Below are 19,631 nucleotides of genomic sequence, written 5' to 3' on the forward strand. Positions count from 1 at the left end.
CTCTTTGCTCCCCTTTGCCCCCTCAAAGAGTCTGGGATAAAAGCGAGGTCTGTTAGAAAGCACCCAATGAGCCCAGCAAAAGTTAAGCCAGTTGATGTCTTTCTTCCCAGAGCAACATTTCTTGTGCCTTAAAAACATAAAGCTTTGGGATGACCCTTAGGTCAGATGAAACATGATTCAAAATAAACCACATACACTATAGTAATGGGGAAGAATGTGTCATTTTCTGAATCCCTTCTCCACTGACCCACTTTCCATCCCTCCACACAACTTCAGTAGGTTGATGGCTTCTACTGCAGGCCCCTTGACCCCAGCTAGGGCCTCAGGGACCTTCGGGCCTTTTCCAAAATTTCCTCCCTGATCTTGGGGTAGTTGGGGTGCTCCCTGAGGACCTGGAACAGAGAATGGGTATGCAGTATCAGGCAGGGTTCCCTACCACTACACCAGGCCCTTCCCGCCAAGGCTGCTGGCTTACATCGTGGCAGATTTCGATGGCCTCCACAAATTTCTTGTCCTTCAGGTAGTTGAAAGCAAGTCTGAAGCCTACCAGGGGCATGGAGAGCATGGATGGTGGCACCCTGGTGACCTGAGAACCCCTATGGTTCTCATAACAGCCAGGGTACAGGCCTTGAGTTCTGGGGTCATGGTGGGGATCCTCCTGCCCACCTCCCTCCCACGTCCATTCATGTGCACCCTGGCTGGTTGCCTTACCAATGGCAGGGTTGGCGTGATGACTGTACTTCCAGGCCAGTTTGTAGTTGGTGACTGCATCCTTGTAGGACTGCTCCTTCTCCATGATGAAGCCCATGTACTCATAGGCCTTGTAGCAGGACTGCAGGGAAAGCCAGTTAGAGCCTCTGCTGGTTCCCTGGGCCAGGGTGGGACTAGGACCAGAACCAGAAGCAGGCAAGGGACAGAAGTGAGCTGCCATAAACCAAACTGCCAAGGGACCTCAGGGGTACCCCAACCTTTGCAACAAGCCAGCTGTGTGCCCTCCTCTCAGCTACCCCAGACACTGGTGTAACCCCTTTCCCTGCAGCCCTCCTGTTCCGCCACTCCCATTCCTGGCCTGCTCTGACCTGCAAAAGTCCCTCCAGGTTGGAACCCTTGAAACTTTCCCATCTTTTTCTGTCATTTAGTGTTCCCTCCTCTGGACATGACACGACCCTGTGTACCTCCTCTTACCTAGTCCATTGCCCTTGATCCTCATTCCTATTTTGGTCTGTTGCCCATGTGCCCCTCTCAGCCTGCCTCTTCCTGACTAGTTATTCCATATGACCTCTGCCTGCAAAGCCTGCTTCACTTTCCTGGAATGCCTAGAACCCTTTCTGCCACCCTGCAGCCCCAGTGTGTGTGTGGCCCCTTGCCTTGTTGTACTGCACACAGCGCCGCAGCAGTTCTAAGGCGAGGTCAAACTTGCTGCCCTGGCAGTAAATGTCGGCCAGCAGGAGCCAGCTCTTCTCCAAGTCCTCAGCCTCACTCAGCACCCAGGGGGCCTTGGCCAGGCGCTTCAACTGCATACGTGCCTTGGGGATCTGCTTCAGGAACACATAGGCTTGTGCCAAGGCCAGCAAGGCAGGGACACTGTCCTTCTACACATCGGGTGGGAAATGGACGTCAGCATGCCTTGGCCGCCTGGTCAGCCTCGGCCCTGCCACCTGCCCATGCCCGCCAGTCCCCACCAGCCGCACCTCAGCCTGCGCTATCTGGATGAAGCTGCTCAGTGCAGCCTCCATGTTAGCCTTCTCCTTGGTGGCCAGCCTGCAGAGGCCCTGCAGCAGCCGCAGCTGGGTCTGGCTGGAGGCTGAATTTGGGTAAAACTCACACAGCAGTTTCTCGGCGGTGCTCAGGCCCTGCTGTTCCAACTCCTTCTTCTCTGTGTAGCTGCAGGTGTTAGACTTGGGTGTCAGACACAGGCAGGTGGCCTGCCTGTGTGGCCCTCACCTGGCTTCAACCCAGAGGCTGCAGGCTCTCTCTAACTTCCCCAAGGTTCCGCCTCTGCCTTCACGGGCCCTTACTTGCTCTCGGCCCCCTGGTTCTCAAAAGCCTCTCCGCCCACAACCTCATTGTCTGGATTCAGACAGATCTGCACCATGTGGTAGATGGCGCTCCGGCCCCAAGTGCTGTCCTTGCGTGCCTTGTTCAGGAACTTTAAGGCTTCGTTGGGCTGCCCTATGTGCCTGTAGTGGAGAAAATACCAAGAATCAGTGAGGGAAACTGAGGCCCAGACAGGGCAGAGATATACAAGGGCCACTTTGTGAGTCTGCACAAAGCAGAGGCTGGATCGCTGGTTTCCCAGTTCCTCTGGAGGAGACGCAGGTGTCGGACCTGGGTGTCGGATGCAGGCCAGTGGCCTGCCCAAGTGGCCCTCACCTGGCCTCCATCCAGAGGCTGCAGGCTCTCCCCGACTTCCGAAGGGTTCCACCTCTGCCCCTGTGGGCCCTCACTTGCTGGGCCTGGGTGTCCTGGAGGCAGAATTTCTGCTCCCTTTGTGCAGCGCAAGGGCCTAGCCTATCTGCCAGTAGGGCTTCCTGCACACAGCTGCCCCTCAACACACCACACCCAACTCACCAGCAGTAGATACCTCTGCAGTAGTTGAACCCTGGTTCCAAAGGCACCCGGCTGGACACCTTCTTGGCCAATTCAAAAAAGGCAGGAATGTCTTCAAGTTTACCACTTCTTCTTAGCAGATCAATTAATTTATTCAATACCAAAAAATTGTCTAAAATAAGAGACAGAAATCTCCAGGCTGAGATGCCCAGTAGCTGTATCAGATGAGGGTGCTGGGCCCCTAGGAGAGGCCAAGAGATACTGCCCATCTGGGCTGAGCAGGGACATTCCAACAGTTCCAGGGTTGAGTAAAGAATAATACTAATGCTTAAAAATAGTAAAGAATAGCAGCTAACACTTACATAGCACTTGTATTGTACCTGGTATTAAGTGCTTCACCTATACATTAACTGCAAGATTAGGTAGGTACCTAATCTTTTTTTTTTTGAGACGGAGTCTTGCCCTGTTGCCCAGGCTGGAGTGCAGTGGCACGATCTTGGCTCACTGCAAGCTCCGCCTCCCGGGTTCATGCCATTCTCCTGCCTCAGCTCCCCGAGAAGCTGGGACTACAGGTGCCCGCCACAATGCCCGGCTAATTTTTAAATATTTTTTGTAGAGACAGAGTTTCACCGTGTTAACCAGGATGGTCTCAATCCCCTGACCTCGTGATCCGCCCACCTCAGCCTCCCAAAGTGCTGGGATTACAGGCGTAAGCCACCGCTCCTGGCCTAGGTAGGTACTCTTACTGTATCTGTTTTACAGATGAGGACACTGAGACATGGATAAATAATTTGCCGAAAGTTGCACAACCAGTAAGTGGTAGACCAGGACTCAGACCCAGGCAGCCTGGCCCCAGAACCCATACTCCTAACTACGGTAACCTCCTGGGCCTATGGGCACACTGCCATGGGCCTGCCAGGGCTCCAACCTGAGCCTTAGGTCTGGCCCCTCTCCCCAGCAAGAAGGGGTGGTTTTATGCTGCAGTGAATGGGAATGAAGCTATACAACAGAGGAGAATTTCTAGTCTCTCCAAGTGGCTGTGACCTCAAAAGGGGACTGTGTCGAGCCCCACTGGCTGTGATTTGGGGACAGACATGCTGTCCTGGGTCCAGTGCCAAGTCCTTGAGACCAGGAACTGGCCCCTTGGACTCGGGAAGGGCCGGCACGTTCCATTGGGTCTTTATCAGTTTCCTGCTTCTCTGGAACAATCAGGGAGGAAGGGGCTTCCTCCGCCCAGTCAGGAAGGAGGGAGAGGTCCCACCCTTTTCTGGGAGAGTGGCCCTTGCTCAGTGGGAACTGGTGCAGGCAGTCTCCATGGGCAGAATTACCTGGCACTTTCTCCAAGACTTGGTGGTAAAGATTGATGGCCGCTTCATGTTTCTGTTTTCTAAACATCAGGTCAGCCATCAACTATCAGAAAACACACAAGCTCCAGATTTCCCAACAGTGGCAGCTTGCATGGGTGTAAGGGGATGCGGGGGGTATGGGGGTGATGGTGGTGGCAGGAAGGGAAGGTAGAAAAGGACTTGCAAGGCAGCCTCCCCAGGCCTTGTGAGAAGCTGCCACAGGAGAAGCCTGAGGGTTTCTCAGGCCCCCACCCAGAAGGTGAGGACTTCCCAAGCTGGGGGGCAAGAAGAGCTGGGTTGAGGATGGATGTGGGAAGGTAAGGCCAGTGGTAGAGACCAGTGGGGCTTTTTGATAGCCTACAGGGAAAGTCTCTCCACCCATTCTGAGAACTGCCAGGCAATAGAGGTAGGGATGAGGACCCCTCCTTGTTCTGCAAGGGCTCAGCTTCTGCTCCTGGGCCAGCCCTGGAGGAGGTCTGGATGATAGGGAGGAGAGAGGCAGAACTGGGGAGGGCTTTTCCTGAAGCCCCAGGAACCTATCCCACCCTTGCCTTCACCTACAGTGGATGTGCTTTCCCCTGGGGTGAATCAACCTCACCCTACCTTAGACTGGCCCAGGAGGTTGATGCTGCCCACTGCCAGCCAGCCCACCCCTTCCGGCTAAAGGGCAGAGTAGGTGCAGCACTGAGTCCTCTCTGCCTGACAGCTCCTCAGAGGTGTGTCAGTGAGGCATCTGAGGTTATGGGGCTATGGGGCTAGGAAGTAGCCTGCATCTGGTCACAGGGACCCTGGGAAGGGAGGAAGGGAGGAAGAGAGGGAGGGAGTGGGTGCTGGGGGCTTCCTACCACAGAAGCAGTCTCATGGTTCTGCTCAGTCTGCAGGAGGATGGCACAGTGCTGCTCACACAGGTCCAGGTGCCCCTGGAGCAGGTAGAGCTGCGCCAGCTCCAGCATCACCTGGGACAAGGCCGGACATAATAAACTAACTAGTAAACACCATGGGAAACCCCTGGGATCATCCTTGACAGCTCTTCTCCTCACACCCCACTTCTATCAGCTCTGCTTTCAAAATATGTCTCAGATTCCCCAAGTGAACATCTCTGGCCTTCCCCTTCTCCCACTCAGTTCTCCAGTCATACCCTGTGTCTTACTAACCTCTGAAAGTTGGGCCAAGCTAACACATACTCATCCTTCAGCTTCAACTCTGGCCTCACTGCTCTGAGAGTCCTCTGTGCCCCAGATTCTGGGGCAGGTACCATTCCTCCAAGTGGTGCCCTGCACCCCCATGCAGGCATGTATTGCCTGGCATTAGTGCTGCCTGTGCTCTCGTCTACATGCCCTTACCCAAGGGTAATCTGTGGGCAGTGACCAAGCCTTGCCCCACTGTGTCTCCAGAGCCGGGCACAGTACTTGCCACATATTAGATTAGGTATCTGTTAAATGAATGAGTATTAAATGAATGAATGGATCTGTCACTGAGCTCTTCATCTACTGTGTTGGCATGAACTCCAGCTACGGTTCCCTTATCTGGAGCCACACCTCCCTCACAACTCTAGGCCCTCTTGGAAGCTCAGCCTGCACTTCATGCCCAAAGTGCCCTGGCAGCTACAACCCTCATCATCTCCCCACCTCCAAGAGGGACTTGAAAATGTCAGACTAATGTGACTTTCAGTAATGTCTTTCCCACTATACCCTTCACATTTGGCTATCCAAGGTGAGCCTCGCTCCAAGGGCTGTAGCAGGTGAGGTCCCAGGTCAGCAGGAGCAGGCACCTTACCCCAGAGGCCACTGTTAGCCGGCTTCCCATGCCCATCATATCTGTGACTCCTCAGGGAAGAATGGAGAAGGAACTGGCCCCTGCACCTGGTCAGGGAGCTCAGCAAGGCATTGTGCCCTGAGGGAGAAAGCAGCCTCTTGCTTTGAGGGTCACTCACCTTATTGTCAGTGGGCAAGTAGGAGAAGACATCCTTATAAGACCGTACCGCCTTGTCATACTCTTTCTCTGCCAGGTAGTGCTCTGCAAACTGGATGCAGATAGAGGCTGCCAGTTGCTTCTGGGAGGGGATCATTTCTGGTTGCTCCAGTGGAACTCGCTTCAGTATCCGAGACTGGAGGTCCAAGGCCTTGGGAAACCAATCAAGCCAGGATCAGAAACTCAGAGCCTGACATACCAGTTCACAGAAAGTACCAAGCTCTTAATTCAGATCCAGAAGTATGAAAAATGACATCTTCAATGCCCTTGGGCAAATTTGGATCACTCTGAATAGGCAAAGCCACTGGCTGAGTACACGAGACAAGCTGGCACTGCCTCTGGGGGCAGGAACAGAAGCAAAGGCACTCAAACAAAACATGCTTTTGTACTTTGCCTGTTTACCTGCTTCCATCACACCTTGAGGCTCTGTGTCTAATTCGCTTTGCTACACTACAGGCTAGAACTAGCACACAGTAGGTGCCCAAGGCACACAGTAGACTGTTCTGTTCTGTATGCCGCCCTACTGGGAATTTGAGGACGCAGCCACAAATATTCACCACACAAATGATCAGGTGAGTAAGCAGAGAACATCAGTGCAAGAGGAAATGATGATGCCAGGGTTAAGCTGTAGGACATGGGTAGGAATCAGCACTTGGCTCCCCGAGGGCCAAAAAGAGGAATGGGAATCCAGTGGTAAACAAGGGGATAAATCATCTCAAACAGTCAAGAGTGTGGGCTCTCCCTCTAGAACCACAGAGCATACTCCAGAAACAAGTTTGAGGCCACACCCCTGGGGGAAAAAAGTGAGGAAGATGTGACAGGAATGGCTGGGGGCTCTCAGATCAGGGGCAGCCCAGTGTGCAAAGAACATAGGTTGGGACAGGCCAGACCTGGCTCAGATCTCAGCTCCACCACTTGCTGGTACAGTCACGTGCTGCATAACATTTCAGTCAATGACAGACCACATATATGATGCTGGTCCCTGAAGATTATAACACTGTATTTTTACTGTACATTTTCTATGTTTAGCTATGTTTAAATACACAAATACTTACCATGATGCTACAATTGCCTAGAGAATTCAGTAGAGTAACATGCTGTGCAGGTTTATAGACTCAGAGCAATAGGCTATACCAGATAGGCTAGGTGTGAAGTCAGCTATACCATCTGAGTCTGTAGAAGTATATTCTATGATATTCACACAACAAAATCATATCCCTGCTGATAAGCAACATATGACGTTGCTGTGGTTTGAATGTGCCCCCCAAACGTCATGTGCTTTTCTGGAAACTTAATCCCCAATGTGGCAGTATTGAAAGTTAGGGCTTTTGAGAGGTGATTGGATCATGAGGGATCTGCCCTCATAAACGGATTAAACCACTCGTGGATGAATGGATTAATGGGTTATTATGGGAGTGGAACTGGTGGCTTCCTAAGAAGAGGATGAGAGACCGGAGCAAGCATGTTAGCACAGTCGGTGCCCTCCGCTCCCCATGTGATACCCTGCACTGCACTCTTCAGAGAGTTCCCCTTCTCCTGAGCAGAAAGGATCTCACCAGATGAGATCTCACCAGATCTCCTCCACCTTGAACTTCTCAGCCTCTAGAACTGTAGGAAATGTATGAATTACCCAGTTTCAAGTATTCTGGTATATACCAACAGAATACAGACTAACACAACTGAACCCAACTTTGGGCACATTGCTCAACCTCCTAGAGACTTATCTGTTACATGGGAATGTCACAATGCTTATTACAAAGGGCTACTGTGGTCATTCAATAAGAAAGCAAAAACCCTACAGAACCTAGCACAGAGCTTTTAATGCATGGGAGCTATTGTCATTGCCTCATTATTATCTCTACCATCACCCTTGAGGACAAAGGCACTCTCTTACTTCCTGCCTTCCCCAGCCCACCCTAGCTCAGAGCACATTAGTGTACCGTCACTGAATGAACCAGAAGGGGAAAATAAGTGAAGGTGGATGTCAGAGGTGTAAGCTAGGTCCTTTTTTGAGGAAGAGGTCTGGGGCTTTACAGACCTGGAGCTCTTTCCTTTCTCCTTCTTCAGCCCCCACCAGCAGATGGCAGATAAAGAGCTTGAGTCCACTTGTCAATTACCTTGTTCAAAGTTTCTATCACAGCTTCTTTTTTATGGCTCTCGTAAACCTTTGCCAGCAAAAGCAAGCACTTAACATCATTCATCATGGATGGGATGTCTTGGACTGTTAAACAGAAACTCAAATTAGTGTTAGTTTGCTGGTTCCTGGGAAGCTGGGTTGGTGGGGAGGGCTGGGTTCAGGACTTCAGCTAATGGGGAATGGGGGAGGAGTATGTCTGCTCCAAATGCTAGAAATAGGTTAGAATGCTGCCTCACCAATGTCATGTTCCAGTGCCTGCTTCAAAACTTTTCCTGCTTTATTGATCTTCTTTAACTTTAGGAGCAGTTCGGCCAGATCGCAGCACAGAAAGTCCTGTCCATTAATCTTCTGGGCAGCCTCATAATACTCAATTGCCTTAGTGCAAACAATAAATATTAGCCTCTGGCCTAGTTCTGCACTTCAGTGCCAGACACCATGTTCCCCTCAGCAGCCATCACACCAGTGTGCCCCTCCAGAACATAGAAGCCTAAGGTGAAAAAGCACTCCTCCTACCTGGCACAGGGTGTAAGCCTCAGCTTGAGCAGGTGTGGTCAGCGGCAGAGAGTTGCTGAGTTCTCCCCTTGGCACCCCATTCAGCAAGGAGCTGAGTGAAAACTCAGCCACTCTCCTCCCATCCAGAGCTCCCCAGTCATGTACCGTCCTCCACCTTCCCTGCTAGACTGGCCCTCCCTGCCCCTTCACACCCCAGCCCAGCCTGACCTCAGTATACTGGTGGGCCTTCACATAAGCTTGCCCAATTCTGCTGGCCAGGGAGGCATCGTGCGGGTTCTGTCTATAGGCCTCATCATAGACCTCCAGGGCCTTCTCGGGCTGGTGGGGAAAGTGTCTTTGGGTCTTCCTCTTCTCTGCCACTGGAGAAGGGAGACTGGGGGGCCACTTGGCAAGGCTGTGAGGCCTCTCACTTACCTCCAGAATGCTCATTAAAGCATCGCCCAGTAGCAGGCTGGTGTGGGGGCCAGGCAGATGTTCACAGAGCTCACTGCAAGCAAGAGTAACCAAAAGCTTATCTCAGGCTCGCACACACCTCATGTTCCTGAAATCATCTCCTTCACTTCCTTCCCACTGATTCTGGCTGACATTCATTCATTCAGCAATCAATACTTATAGAAAGTCCACTGTGCATGAGGCACTGTGCTAGCTACCTGAATCAGGCTCTCCACATCCATCTCTGTAGTTAGGCCATGGCCAGGCCCTCTACCTGTTCCTCTCACTCTACCCGCTATCCCTTCAGATCCCTCTTCATGAGGCAGCCACGTCACTCTTTCTAAAACTCCAATCTGGCCATGCCTCCATACTGTTCACTGGTTTCCCACTGCTGGATAGCCTTCCCTACTCCCTCAGCAACTGCACCTCCCACTTTAAATTGCTTAGATGAAGCTCTGCCAGAAGAAAGGGATGAGGAAGGCGCCTTGGAGGTCCCAATGCCAAATCATACAGAGACAGCAGCTTGGAGCTTCAGTGTGTCTGCTCTGAGAACCAGGCCTACAGTCTCCTACCAGTATGTGCAAGCAGGTAAGCGAAGCGGGGGTGCAAGCAGGGCTCAGGGCCAATTCAACTCTGTATCCTCAGAGCTCATCCATGAACAGGGCTTACTGACCTTTCATGCTCAAACTGTAACCCATGGACAATTCCATACATTCATCAACTACACTCCAAGGACACATTCTGGAGACCCAGGTTGAAGAAATAACATCTGAAGGAAACAGTCTCTAAGATACCATCAGAGAAGAAGCTGTCATTGTGCTACCTGTGGGGCTTACCGGTAACATCTGATGTAGAGGCGCCTGTCTCTGAGGGTCTGCAGGTAGACGTTGGCCATCTTCTCTCTGGCTTCCATGTAGCAGGACTGCTTGGGCGAGATGTTCCTTAGCATGTTCAGTGCCACGTCCACATTACCCTTGCTCAGGACCAAGTCCACGTTGGCAATGGTGATGCGGTTCTCTTCTGGTGTGCCGCCAAACTCATTGATGGTGTCCTGCATGACCTTGGTGGCCTCATGCTAAAACATGGGAATCAAACAGACCCTCCACTTGGTGCACAAGGAAACAGTGGGTGGAACCAAAGAACCTGGTTCCTGGGCCTACCCTGAGCCTGCAGTGTGCCCCAGTCCCCAGGGAGGAGAGCATGGCATTTCTTACTAGCTCCCCATTCAGCCGGAGGGCCTCCACCAGTTCCAATAAGATGGATGCCCGCTGGCTGGTCTGCAGACAGGGCTCGAGGAACTTCCTGCCTTCTTCCTTCTTCAGAGCTGGCAATTTGATGACCATTTTCAGTGTCTTTATGGCTTCTGGATAGTCTCCAGCCTTGTTGAGAGCCCTGGCCTTGATGAGGTGGTAGAGGGGGTGATCTCGGACCTAGGAGGAGCACAGCAGAGTGTGGCGCTCCAGTTCACTGCTGCTACTGCTGCTGCTCACAGCAGCCAGGTCAGAGAAGGCCTCAGGAGCCCACTGAGCCTACCCCTGCCTTTGGACCAGCAGAAAGATCTGTGGGACACAGCTAGCCCCTGGGGCTACTCTCAGAAGGCAAACAGGGGCCGCAGCTAGCTGGGTGTTGGGATGCTGAGAGGATGACAGGGCACCCACCTGGAAGTTGTGGCTGACACCCAGCTCTAAGCAGTGGAAGCACATGCCAAAGTTGCCCTGAGCCAAGTAGATCTGACACATGAGGAGATGAGCGTCCACGGAGGCGGGGTCCAGCTCCAGGCAACGCTGCAAGATGCTCTGGGCGTTCTCTAGCTCTCCTAGAAATAATACACAAACCTCTACATGCAGGGTTCCCAAGGGGCTCCTAAGACCTGATATGCAAGGGCAGAATGAATTTTACATGTCCTGTTCTCCAGAAATATACAAAGTTGAGTATTTTAGCCAGTTTTGTTCTGCTTCACTCAGGGGTCCATTTCTAAAATTAAGACTACACAGTTGTTTCCCTGACTCCGACAAAAGCCAGGAAACTCAAACCTCAGTGTAACACCCTTCTTGTCTTTGTAACCCTCAGGGAGATAGCTAAGTTACTTCACTGCTCCATCCAGAAGCTCAGGGGAACATATTAAGTCTCAATTCCCACACCTAAGAGCAAACAAAACCTAGTAGTAACAGCAACTGTAATAGTTACAATTTATGAAGCTCCTGCTCTGCTTCAACACTTGCAAAGCACTTTAGAAAGTCTGATTTATTACTTGCCCAGCCCTGCAAGGTTGGTGCTATTGTTCTTGTTTTTTCAGATGTGGAACCTGGGGCTCCAGTGATGTAAGCCACTCAACTTGGAAGGGGCAAAGTTGGCATTTATGTCCAGACCTATTGGGTTCCTGAGCTTCAGCTCTGAACCCCCTGGCACTTGAGGGCTGAGGGGCCTCCCTGCAGACAGGCTGGCACTTACAGGGTGGTAGCAGCAGCCTAGGGGTTGGGTGTAGTGAGTTGGTAAGGGCACTCTCTTCCCTTGCAGTCAGGTCTCTCAACAACTCCTATTTGGGATCCATAACCTGGTGGGTAGGGAGCCCCTGCTTCTGGGTCCCAAGCTCCCTGCTCCTTCTTACGTGCTGTGGAAATGTGAAGAGGTCACCATGGCAACCTACGCAGCTGGAGACCTCGCTTTGGGCCCAAATCTGCTGGCACATGCCAGCACCCAGGGTAAGTTCTCTCACCCTGGCCTTGTATCCAGGATACTTTGAAGCTGTGGGGAAACCTGGCATTCAAATGAACATAGGGAGGACCAAGGATGAAGACAGGAAAGCTCTCAGCACGAGTGCAACCCACACGATGCAATGCCAGAAGACAGACAAATGGCCACAGTATTCTGATCCCTTTGGACACCCCCAGACCACCAGAGATAAGCCTGGTTTCCAGGCAGGCAGGATGGGGTAAGAGGCCACAGGGAGATAGTACTTCAGGGGAGGGCTCTGCATCACAGAGGACAATAGAGCACTTATGGAAGGTTTTCCCTCTCCTTCCCTTTCTCTCCAGGGTCTGGGCCTGAGAAGGGAGAAGGTGAAAGGGCTCCTGGAGGCTCTGAAGACCTCATGGTACAGGGTTCTCACTTCTCCATGAGGCTTTTTTGGATAGCTTTTCGAAACTGCAACCCTGCCACCCCTGCATCACTTCCCTGCTTCAGCTTCTTCTATAGCATTACCATGTTCTAACAAAAAAATACGATGTGCTCCCTCGTGGAGCTTGCATTGAATTGTCAATTTCCCCTTAATAGATGCAAACTCCATGAGGGAATTTTTGCCTATTTTTGGTACTACTGTATCTCAGAAGAAGTTCAATGACTATTACCAGCACAGATCAAGTGAGTAAATCCACAAAGGCCTAGGTGGGAGAGACCCCTGCTGGTGAGAGGTCAGGGAGCTTACTAGGGTTACTAGGGGATAGAGGCTGGGAGTGGGCAGGCCTGTAGGGGCATGTGCCTGTGTGTGCACAAATGTACATGTGTGCATGTGCATGTGTGTGTGTGTGTAGTACCCCAAGCAAGGTGTGTGTGTGTGGGTGTGTGTGTGTGTGTGTGTGTGTGTGTGTGTGTGTGTTTGCAGTATCCCAGGCAAGGAGCCTGTGGACACAAAGCTCCATCAGGTGTTTGCAAGGCCCCACCTGGCTGTCAGGACCCCACCCCCGCTCACCTGAGTAATACCTGACCTGAGCCATCAAATACAGGGGGTCGATCAGAGCTGGTGCTGCTTTGACTACAGGATTCAAGATCACGGCGACTTGTTTAAGAAGTGGAGAGACGATCTGGCCTGGTAACCTGGGCTGTGGGAACACGGTGGTGGAGGTGGGAGTAGGTTTGCCCTATTCTAAGAGAGACTCCTGGAGCTCTCAGAAAACGCTCTCAGTGAAGGAATTTTGCTTCATTCCACACTTATTTATTATCCTCTGTAACATCTAGTGCTTGGTTTTGTTCACTGTGGTGTCCCCAGTACAGAGAATGGTATCTGGCACTCAATAAATATTTGCTGAATGACTCATTACAAGGCACTGGGAGGATATTAAGGTATATAAAAATATGATCCTTGGTCACAAAGAATCCTGACTGGCTGGAAGAGCAGGACAAACAAGTAAAGACTAACATACTTCTTAGGGGGCTTCTGCGGAAAAGGAAGCCAAGCTCTTGTCTCGGATAAAAGCAGGACCATGGGCTGGTGCCCTGTTCTTCCAAATGTGGTCCCTAGACAAGCAGCATCCATATCACTTGGAAACTTGTTAGAGATGCAGGATTTTAGACCCCCCCTATAGAGTCAGAATCTGTACTGGAACAACCTCCCAGGTGACCTGTGTGCTGTATGTTCAAGTTTGAAGAGCACTGGGCTCCCCAACTGGGCCAAGTAAGGTCACAAGTAAGGATGCCTCTGTCCTTCAGGTGGGCACCATCCAAACCTGTACTCCAGACCCCCACCATGAAGATAGGCCTTCCCCTAACCTGTTTGGGGCAGAAGAGCAAGTACTCCTTAGCAATGCAGACCAGGAAGTAGGGGTCCAGCTTTTCAAAGTACTCAGAGCCAAGAGGAAGGCCTTGCATGCTGGAGAAGTGAAGCTCCACTGCCTCCTTCAGGAGCGCTGTGGTCTCTTGCTCCCCCTTGTGCTTCTTAGACGTCAGGAGGGCTTGGAGGAAAATTAGCACCTGTGGAAGACAGGACCAAGTCTCAGTGCCAATGCCAGCCTGGGCAGAGTTGGTAGGCAAGGGCAAAGTGAAGGTCCAGGTAACCTTGGCTGCTTTCTATTGGAAATCAGGGGTGGGAGGACAGCAAAGGACATCGTCCTGGAGCAACCCATGGCCCCAGGGAGCTCTGACCTCAGACTTCCCAAGGGACTTCTGCACCTCCTTCAGGAATTCCAGCTGGTGCTCAGCTTCCTCCAGGTGGCCTTCTAAGATATGACACAAGATGATCCCTGTAAATGGGACAAAACAATGATGAGTAGCTAGCTCTGAAGCACAGCCAGCAGCCCATCAGGTCAAGGAGCATGAGTAAGACAGTGGAAGGAAGGTGTCTCAGCATAGGGAATCTTTTCCAACATTTCTACAAACTTAAAGAGAAATACATGCTCATGCTCAAGACTTCAAATCCTAAGGCAATACAGAAAAACATCCCTAGCTCATGTTCTGGCTTTAACAATGTCTCTCTCTAGAAATAACCACTAGGAAACATTTGAGGTATAATATGTTACTACTATATAGACACCTCAGACATATATATGTACACACAAGCATACCAATGGGTTTAAAAACACACACATCCACAAAGGGAATCAAATTTCACATACACCATTCTACAATCTGCTTTTCTTTTTTTTTTTTTTTTGAGACGGAGTTTCGCTCTTTTTCCCAGGCTGGAGTGAAGTGGTATGATCTTGGCTCACTGCAACCTCCGCCCCTCAGGTTCAAGCAATTCTCCTGCTTCAGCCTCCTGAGTAGCTAGGATTACAGGCATGGCCACCATGCCTGCCTAATTTTTGTATTTTTAGTAGAAACGGGGTTTCACCATGTTGGCCAGGCTGTTCTCGAACTCCTGACCTCAGGTGATCCAATTGCCTCAGCCTCCCAAAGTGCTAGGATTACAGGCATGAGCCACCACGCCCGGCCACAATCTGTTTTTTTAACTTTGTATATGATAGTCATATTTTTCCATCTCTTCATACAAATTTACCCCATTCTCTTTGATGACAACATAATATTTGACTGTGGATGTAACAATTTATTTAACTATTGCCCTACTGAAGGACATCTAATTTCACATTTACTTTGTTTTCAGTATTTAAATACTACAATGCTATGATGAACATTTACATATGTTCAAATTCCTGAGGGAGAGCTGATGAGTCACAGAGCACATATATTTAAAATGCTGACAGATAAGGCCAACTTGCCCTCAAAGATACCTGAACTTATATTACTATCAAGAATTTAAAATATCCTTTCTTCATAATCTCAAACATGCTGTAATTTTTGCCAGTCTGAAACATGGAAAGTAACTAGTTTTCATTCACCACCTTTTTTTAACTATTAGGGAGAATGAACATCTGTTCATATTTCCAATATAGCCTTTTCCTTTCTACTGTGAATTTTCTGTTCACAGCCTGCCTGGTTTTTTTGGAGGGGGTGATTTTTTTTTCCTCTTTATGTTTTCTTAACCTTTGTTGCAAGTGCTTTCTATTAGTTTGCCATTTATCCTTTAACTATTTTTACAGTATCTTGTCAGGTAGTAATTTTAAGCTTTTATGTAGTCAAATAGGTAAAATGTTTTCCTTTGCGGCTTCTTTTTTTTTTTTTTTTCATGTAGAGCCACAAAGCCAAACTTTGCAGCTTCCAAGTTTGGAGTTAGGCTTAGAATCCTCAGGGAAACCCATGTTTCATTTAATTTTTATGTTTAATACTTAATTCAACTGAAATTTAAGTATGGTGTAAGATGAGAACTTACCTTTATTTCTTTTTCATAATGGATAGCAGGGTATCCAACTAGGAGTTACTGAACAACCTATCAGCTTGAAATAAGGCCTGTTACATCCCATTTATCTATTTGCTTATCCCACTCAGTGCTGGCCTCAAAGGGACTTAATTACTGTGGTTTTGTGATATGTTTTGATGTTGGGAGGACAAATCTCACATGTTTGAAGCAAGCTATTCTACTTGTACAGATATTTCTTTGCTACTTTGGCATATTTATTCTTGACTATCTTCCTAATCACCATCTTAGTTTTCAGTTATATCCATCCCACTATTTGACCCATCTATGCAACTTTTTACCTTACAACAATATTTTTGATTTTTGGCAACTCTTTTTTGTTCCTGTACCTTTTTCATAGCAGCATGTTCTTTACTTATTGCCATAATAGCCTCTCCAAACATTGAAGAGGTTTTGGGAGGAAAAGTCTTTTCTGTACTAGCCTTAACTCTGCTCCTCAGAGGGCTACTGCTTTATATGTTCCACTCGGCCGATCTTTCAGACTGCTAGCAGATTTATAAAGGAAGGACAGCAAGTAGGCACATTTCACACACTGTTAACGTCACTGATTCTGCCAGACTGGACAGAAAATACGGTGACTCCAGGACATACGAGTGGGCTCGCTTGGACTGGGAGAGAGGACAGACATCCTGACCAGTGGACTTTCCTCTGGCTAACCACTGGGGCTCTCCCCCTTGAAGGAGGAAGTAGGGAAGGACTCAGCCTGGTGGAGGAACATTCTAGGGAATTTTGCTTTTGTGCTGAGCAGCCAAGTCCTTTTGTCCTTCATATCCCTGGTTATGGTGGGAAATCATCCAGAGCACTGCTCCTCTCCCTCCTGCCCCAACACCCAATACACACCTCCTGGATTCTAGTCTCTGGCCGGGGCACGGTTCCAATAATCCTATAATAGCTTTCACTGCCCTGTGGCATGCTTTCACACTCAGCCTCTGGTGACCCTGAGCTCGTGTTTTTTAGTTTTCGTTTTTCCTGGAACTCTTTGGGGAAAGCTGGTCTACTAAATTCTTTAGCTAACCCATCTCTGCCTATGTTGGTTTATGGGTTTCTAAATCTGCTTGGAATTCCCATGTATTTGATACCATTTGCCTTCCATCTTCTAGAAATGTGAAATTCTTCAAAGTTTCTGGTCTATGGAAGGTATTTTTCTGTTTCTAAGGCTGCAATGTATTCCTTTTTTTTTTTTTTTTTTTTTTTGAGGTGGAGTCTCACTCTGTGACCCAGGCTGAAGTGCAGTGGCACCATCTCGGCACATATCAACTTCTGCCTCCCGGGTTCAAGTGATTCTCTGGCCTCAGCATCCCGAATAGCTGGGATTACAGGTGTCCTCCACCACGCCTGGCTACTTTGGTGTTTTTAGTAGAGATGGGGTTTCACCATGTTGGCCGAGCTGGTCTCGAATTCCTGACCTCAAATGATCTGCCCCCTTCAGCCTCCCAAAGTGTTGGGATTACAGGCATGAGCCACTACGCCCGGCTAATTACCTTTTAAAGATATCTTTCATTATTTTCATGGGATTTAGGGACAGAGGGCAAGCATGGATTTGAGGGGGTCAGCCTGACATGTTGAACCAGAAGTCAAGATAAACTACTCTGATAACTGTGCTATGCAGATGAGGAGCCTAGAGTTTAGAAAGGAGAAGTGACTTGGCCCCAAACACACAGCCCCTCAGGGCCAGGGCAAGAGCCAGCCTGCCTTGAGCACTGGATCACACAACTTCCTCAACCCAAAGCAAACACTGCCGTTTCAGAATTCACCACAGACCATAGAGTAGGGGGCTTTAAACAATGTGTAAAATGGAAATGGCGTTGTAGAAAGTTCATTTGACATTTACAGAAAGGATTTTTAGAATCACCTGGACAGACAGGGAAATATATAATTCTCAGAGCTACTCTTTTTGGTGGTTTTTCAGCTCACAGCCCTGGAGGAGGGTCTGCAGAGGTGAATCTAGAGGCTCTGCATGTGCGGATTGGTGGTGAGTAGAACTGCCTCCAACCCCGGCCTGGGCAGCCTGAGAAGAGGCAGGGCCCACTGAGTGTAAGGTTCAGCCTGTCAGTCTTCTGGGGCAATCAGTGTAGACAGACGGTGGAGGTCTAGTGGAGATCAGAGTGACTCTGATCATACCTCCGAGCATTCCTGTGCCTCCTACATCCATACTTGTGGATTCCCAGAAAGATACCCCATCATACATCATACCCCAAAATTCACATACCCCCCAAGGAGAATGCTTTCCAGCACCTCTCTTCTGGACCCGTGGAAGCTGCCCGGTTTGGCTCCCGACACCCAGCCCCGAACCCTGCCCTGCCTGCATATACCTGTCAAACCAGCCATGCCGTCCTTGTCCAGTTTCATGGCTTCTGTGTACCACAGCAAGGCCTCTTTCACTTGGTTCTTCAGGATGAAGAAATAGCCCAGTTCTGTGGCCACATGGATGTAGGAGGGGGTGGCTATGAAGCTGCGCTCGATGAAACTACACACTAATCCTAGAATCACCTGGTGACTCCCACACTGCAAGAAACAGGAAGGTGGGAATTGGGAGACCAGTCAGTCCAGCCTGTATCAGCAAGGTCATGTCAGAAATGGGGGACACTTTGGTAGGCAGGGCTGGGTAGGCCCAGCAGAGTCCAAGAGGTACCCTGTGTCTAGCCAGCTGGGTCTGTGTTGCTGTCTGGCTCCCAAGGAACCTCTCACTGGCCACATCTGTGGAACCTGCCTCTAGCCACAGGGTCCTCTGAGGGACCTATCCCCTGTCTGACCACAGTAATTGGTCTAAGTAGTCACCAAGAAGTTTTTCAAAAATTGAAGCTGAATGAAAGAACTTCTTTGTGTCCAGTAATAAGAAGGGGCCCCAAAGGCTGCCATCAGCCATGTTCCCTGCCATATGTGGAGAACAAGGCAGAGAGAATCAGACACACAGAGGGAGAGATGGTGTCTATGCAACTCCACAGTTCTGGTTCCTGAGGTCCCAGAGTTGCCTTCATTCTTATAGCAACTACTTCTAGTAAATCTTGCTTTGGGGCTGAAGAGTCTAAAAGAGACACAGATTTGTTGGCACCCTGGTCTAGTTGGACCTTCCCTGATGCTTGAGAGGCCTAGGCAGGCCAGCCTTCTCAGGCCACTTCCACACAAAAGAATATGGGAGCCAGGCACCCAGGCACTGGAGGCCAGAGTTGGGTATGGCTCTGCTGCATAACAGCGGCGATACCACCCACTTTCCCCAAATAAGGCACAGCCTACTCCAAAAGTACTTTCAGACCATGTCTCCCTGATCTTCATGGCATCTCTGAGGGGGCACCTAGGCTAAGGACGTAGAACCCACATGTCACAGTTATCAGCCAGAGGCAAGTAGGTGCAAGAGGCTATGAGCCACTACCCCAAAAGGACAAGTTTGAGCCAGAAGGGAGGGGCAAGGCACTCAAGGAGTTTCCTGGGGGAGCACAGGTCTCCTCTAAGGAAAGGAGGGAGAAGCACCATTTCAGAACCAGGAAAGAACCTTCTTACCAGTCGGCTAACCACAAGAATTTTTTTAAGATGGAGGCTTGGATTTTCGGGCTCCCTTGTCTCTAGTGCCTTAATCAGATTTCTAACATGATTGGTAGCCTGCAGGGACAAAACAGAATGTCAACATGCAAGGTGCAAGGTCAGAGTTGGGCCGTGGTTCTCAACCCTGGCTGCATAGTAGCATCAGCTGGGAGATTTAAAAAATGCGCATGCCCAGGCACAACCCCCCAGAAATTCAGATTTAAGTGAATTGGAGTGGCCCACGCATTAGCATTACTTCAAAGGCCCATAGGTGGAGCTCCTGGGGACATTATTCACCCAGAGCTGGCACTGCCCCTCTGTTCCTGAATTTGTTTTTGTTTTTTTTTCTTTTTTTCTCTTTTGACTGCTCCTTATGGAGCAGGGCTAACCCATAGAATAGCCCTGTTCCTGAGTTTGTGAAGAGAAGCTGCCTTTTCAGACCCACCCAGGCAGAGCCAGTAGCTAGCCCTCACTGTGTCCATAGTGCAGCCTGCCAGGCCAGCAGCAAACTAACTGTGCTGGCCCAGAAGCCTCTGCTCCATTTTGACATGAGTCAAATGTAAGTTAGTATAACGATCCGAACTTTCCAAACTTTCCTGTCCAACACATGAAAGGTCAGAAAGGTTAGGCAATTGGT

The 19,631-nt window shown here is 49.8% G+C and overlaps 1 protein-coding gene across 3 annotated transcripts in view; it reads right to left on the reverse strand.

Moving 5' to 3' along the window:
• Positions 1–202: 202 nt before the first annotated feature.
• The window catches only part of TTC21A (tetratricopeptide repeat domain 21A), a 31,425-nt gene continuing 11,996 nt past the window's right edge, over positions 203–19,631 (reverse strand). For 2 of the 3 annotated variants that reach the window (XM_011999476.1, XM_011999475.1), the window contains 22 exons: positions 18,974–19,072; positions 17,788–17,980; positions 13,807–13,904; positions 13,435–13,635; positions 12,638–12,767; positions 10,608–10,765; positions 10,164–10,379; positions 9,786–10,024; positions 8,932–9,004; positions 8,725–8,835; positions 8,241–8,379; positions 7,985–8,088; positions 5,830–6,018; positions 4,742–4,852; positions 3,879–3,960; positions 2,572–2,722; positions 2,019–2,180; positions 1,692–1,884; positions 1,368–1,592; positions 712–832; positions 476–543; positions 203–392 (listed from right to left, as the gene is read on the reverse strand). In XM_011999476.1, coding sequence (XP_011854866.1) covers positions 315–392; positions 476–543; positions 712–832; positions 1,368–1,592; positions 1,692–1,884; positions 2,019–2,180; positions 2,572–2,722; positions 3,879–3,960; positions 4,742–4,852; positions 5,830–6,018; positions 7,985–8,088; positions 8,241–8,379; positions 8,725–8,835; positions 8,932–9,004; positions 9,786–10,024; positions 10,164–10,379; positions 10,608–10,765; positions 12,638–12,767; positions 13,435–13,635; positions 13,807–13,904; positions 17,788–17,980; positions 18,974–19,072 — 3,141 coding nt within the window. In that variant the 3' untranslated portion in view covers positions 203–314. The remainder of the gene's footprint in view (positions 393–475; positions 544–711; positions 833–1,367; positions 1,593–1,691; positions 1,885–2,018; positions 2,181–2,571; positions 2,723–3,878; positions 3,961–4,741; positions 4,853–5,829; positions 6,019–7,984; positions 8,089–8,240; positions 8,380–8,724; positions 8,836–8,931; positions 9,005–9,785; positions 10,025–10,163; positions 10,380–10,607; positions 10,766–12,637; positions 12,768–13,434; positions 13,636–13,806; positions 13,905–17,787; positions 17,981–18,973; positions 19,073–19,631) is intronic. The other variant, XM_011999474.1, reaches the window with a different exon arrangement.

Source organism: Mandrillus leucophaeus, unplaced genomic scaffold (genome assembly GCF_000951045.1).
Source record: "Mandrillus leucophaeus isolate KB7577 unplaced genomic scaffold, Mleu.le_1.0 Scaffold595, whole genome shotgun sequence".
Taxonomy (NCBI): domain Eukaryota; kingdom Metazoa; phylum Chordata; class Mammalia; order Primates; family Cercopithecidae; genus Mandrillus; species Mandrillus leucophaeus.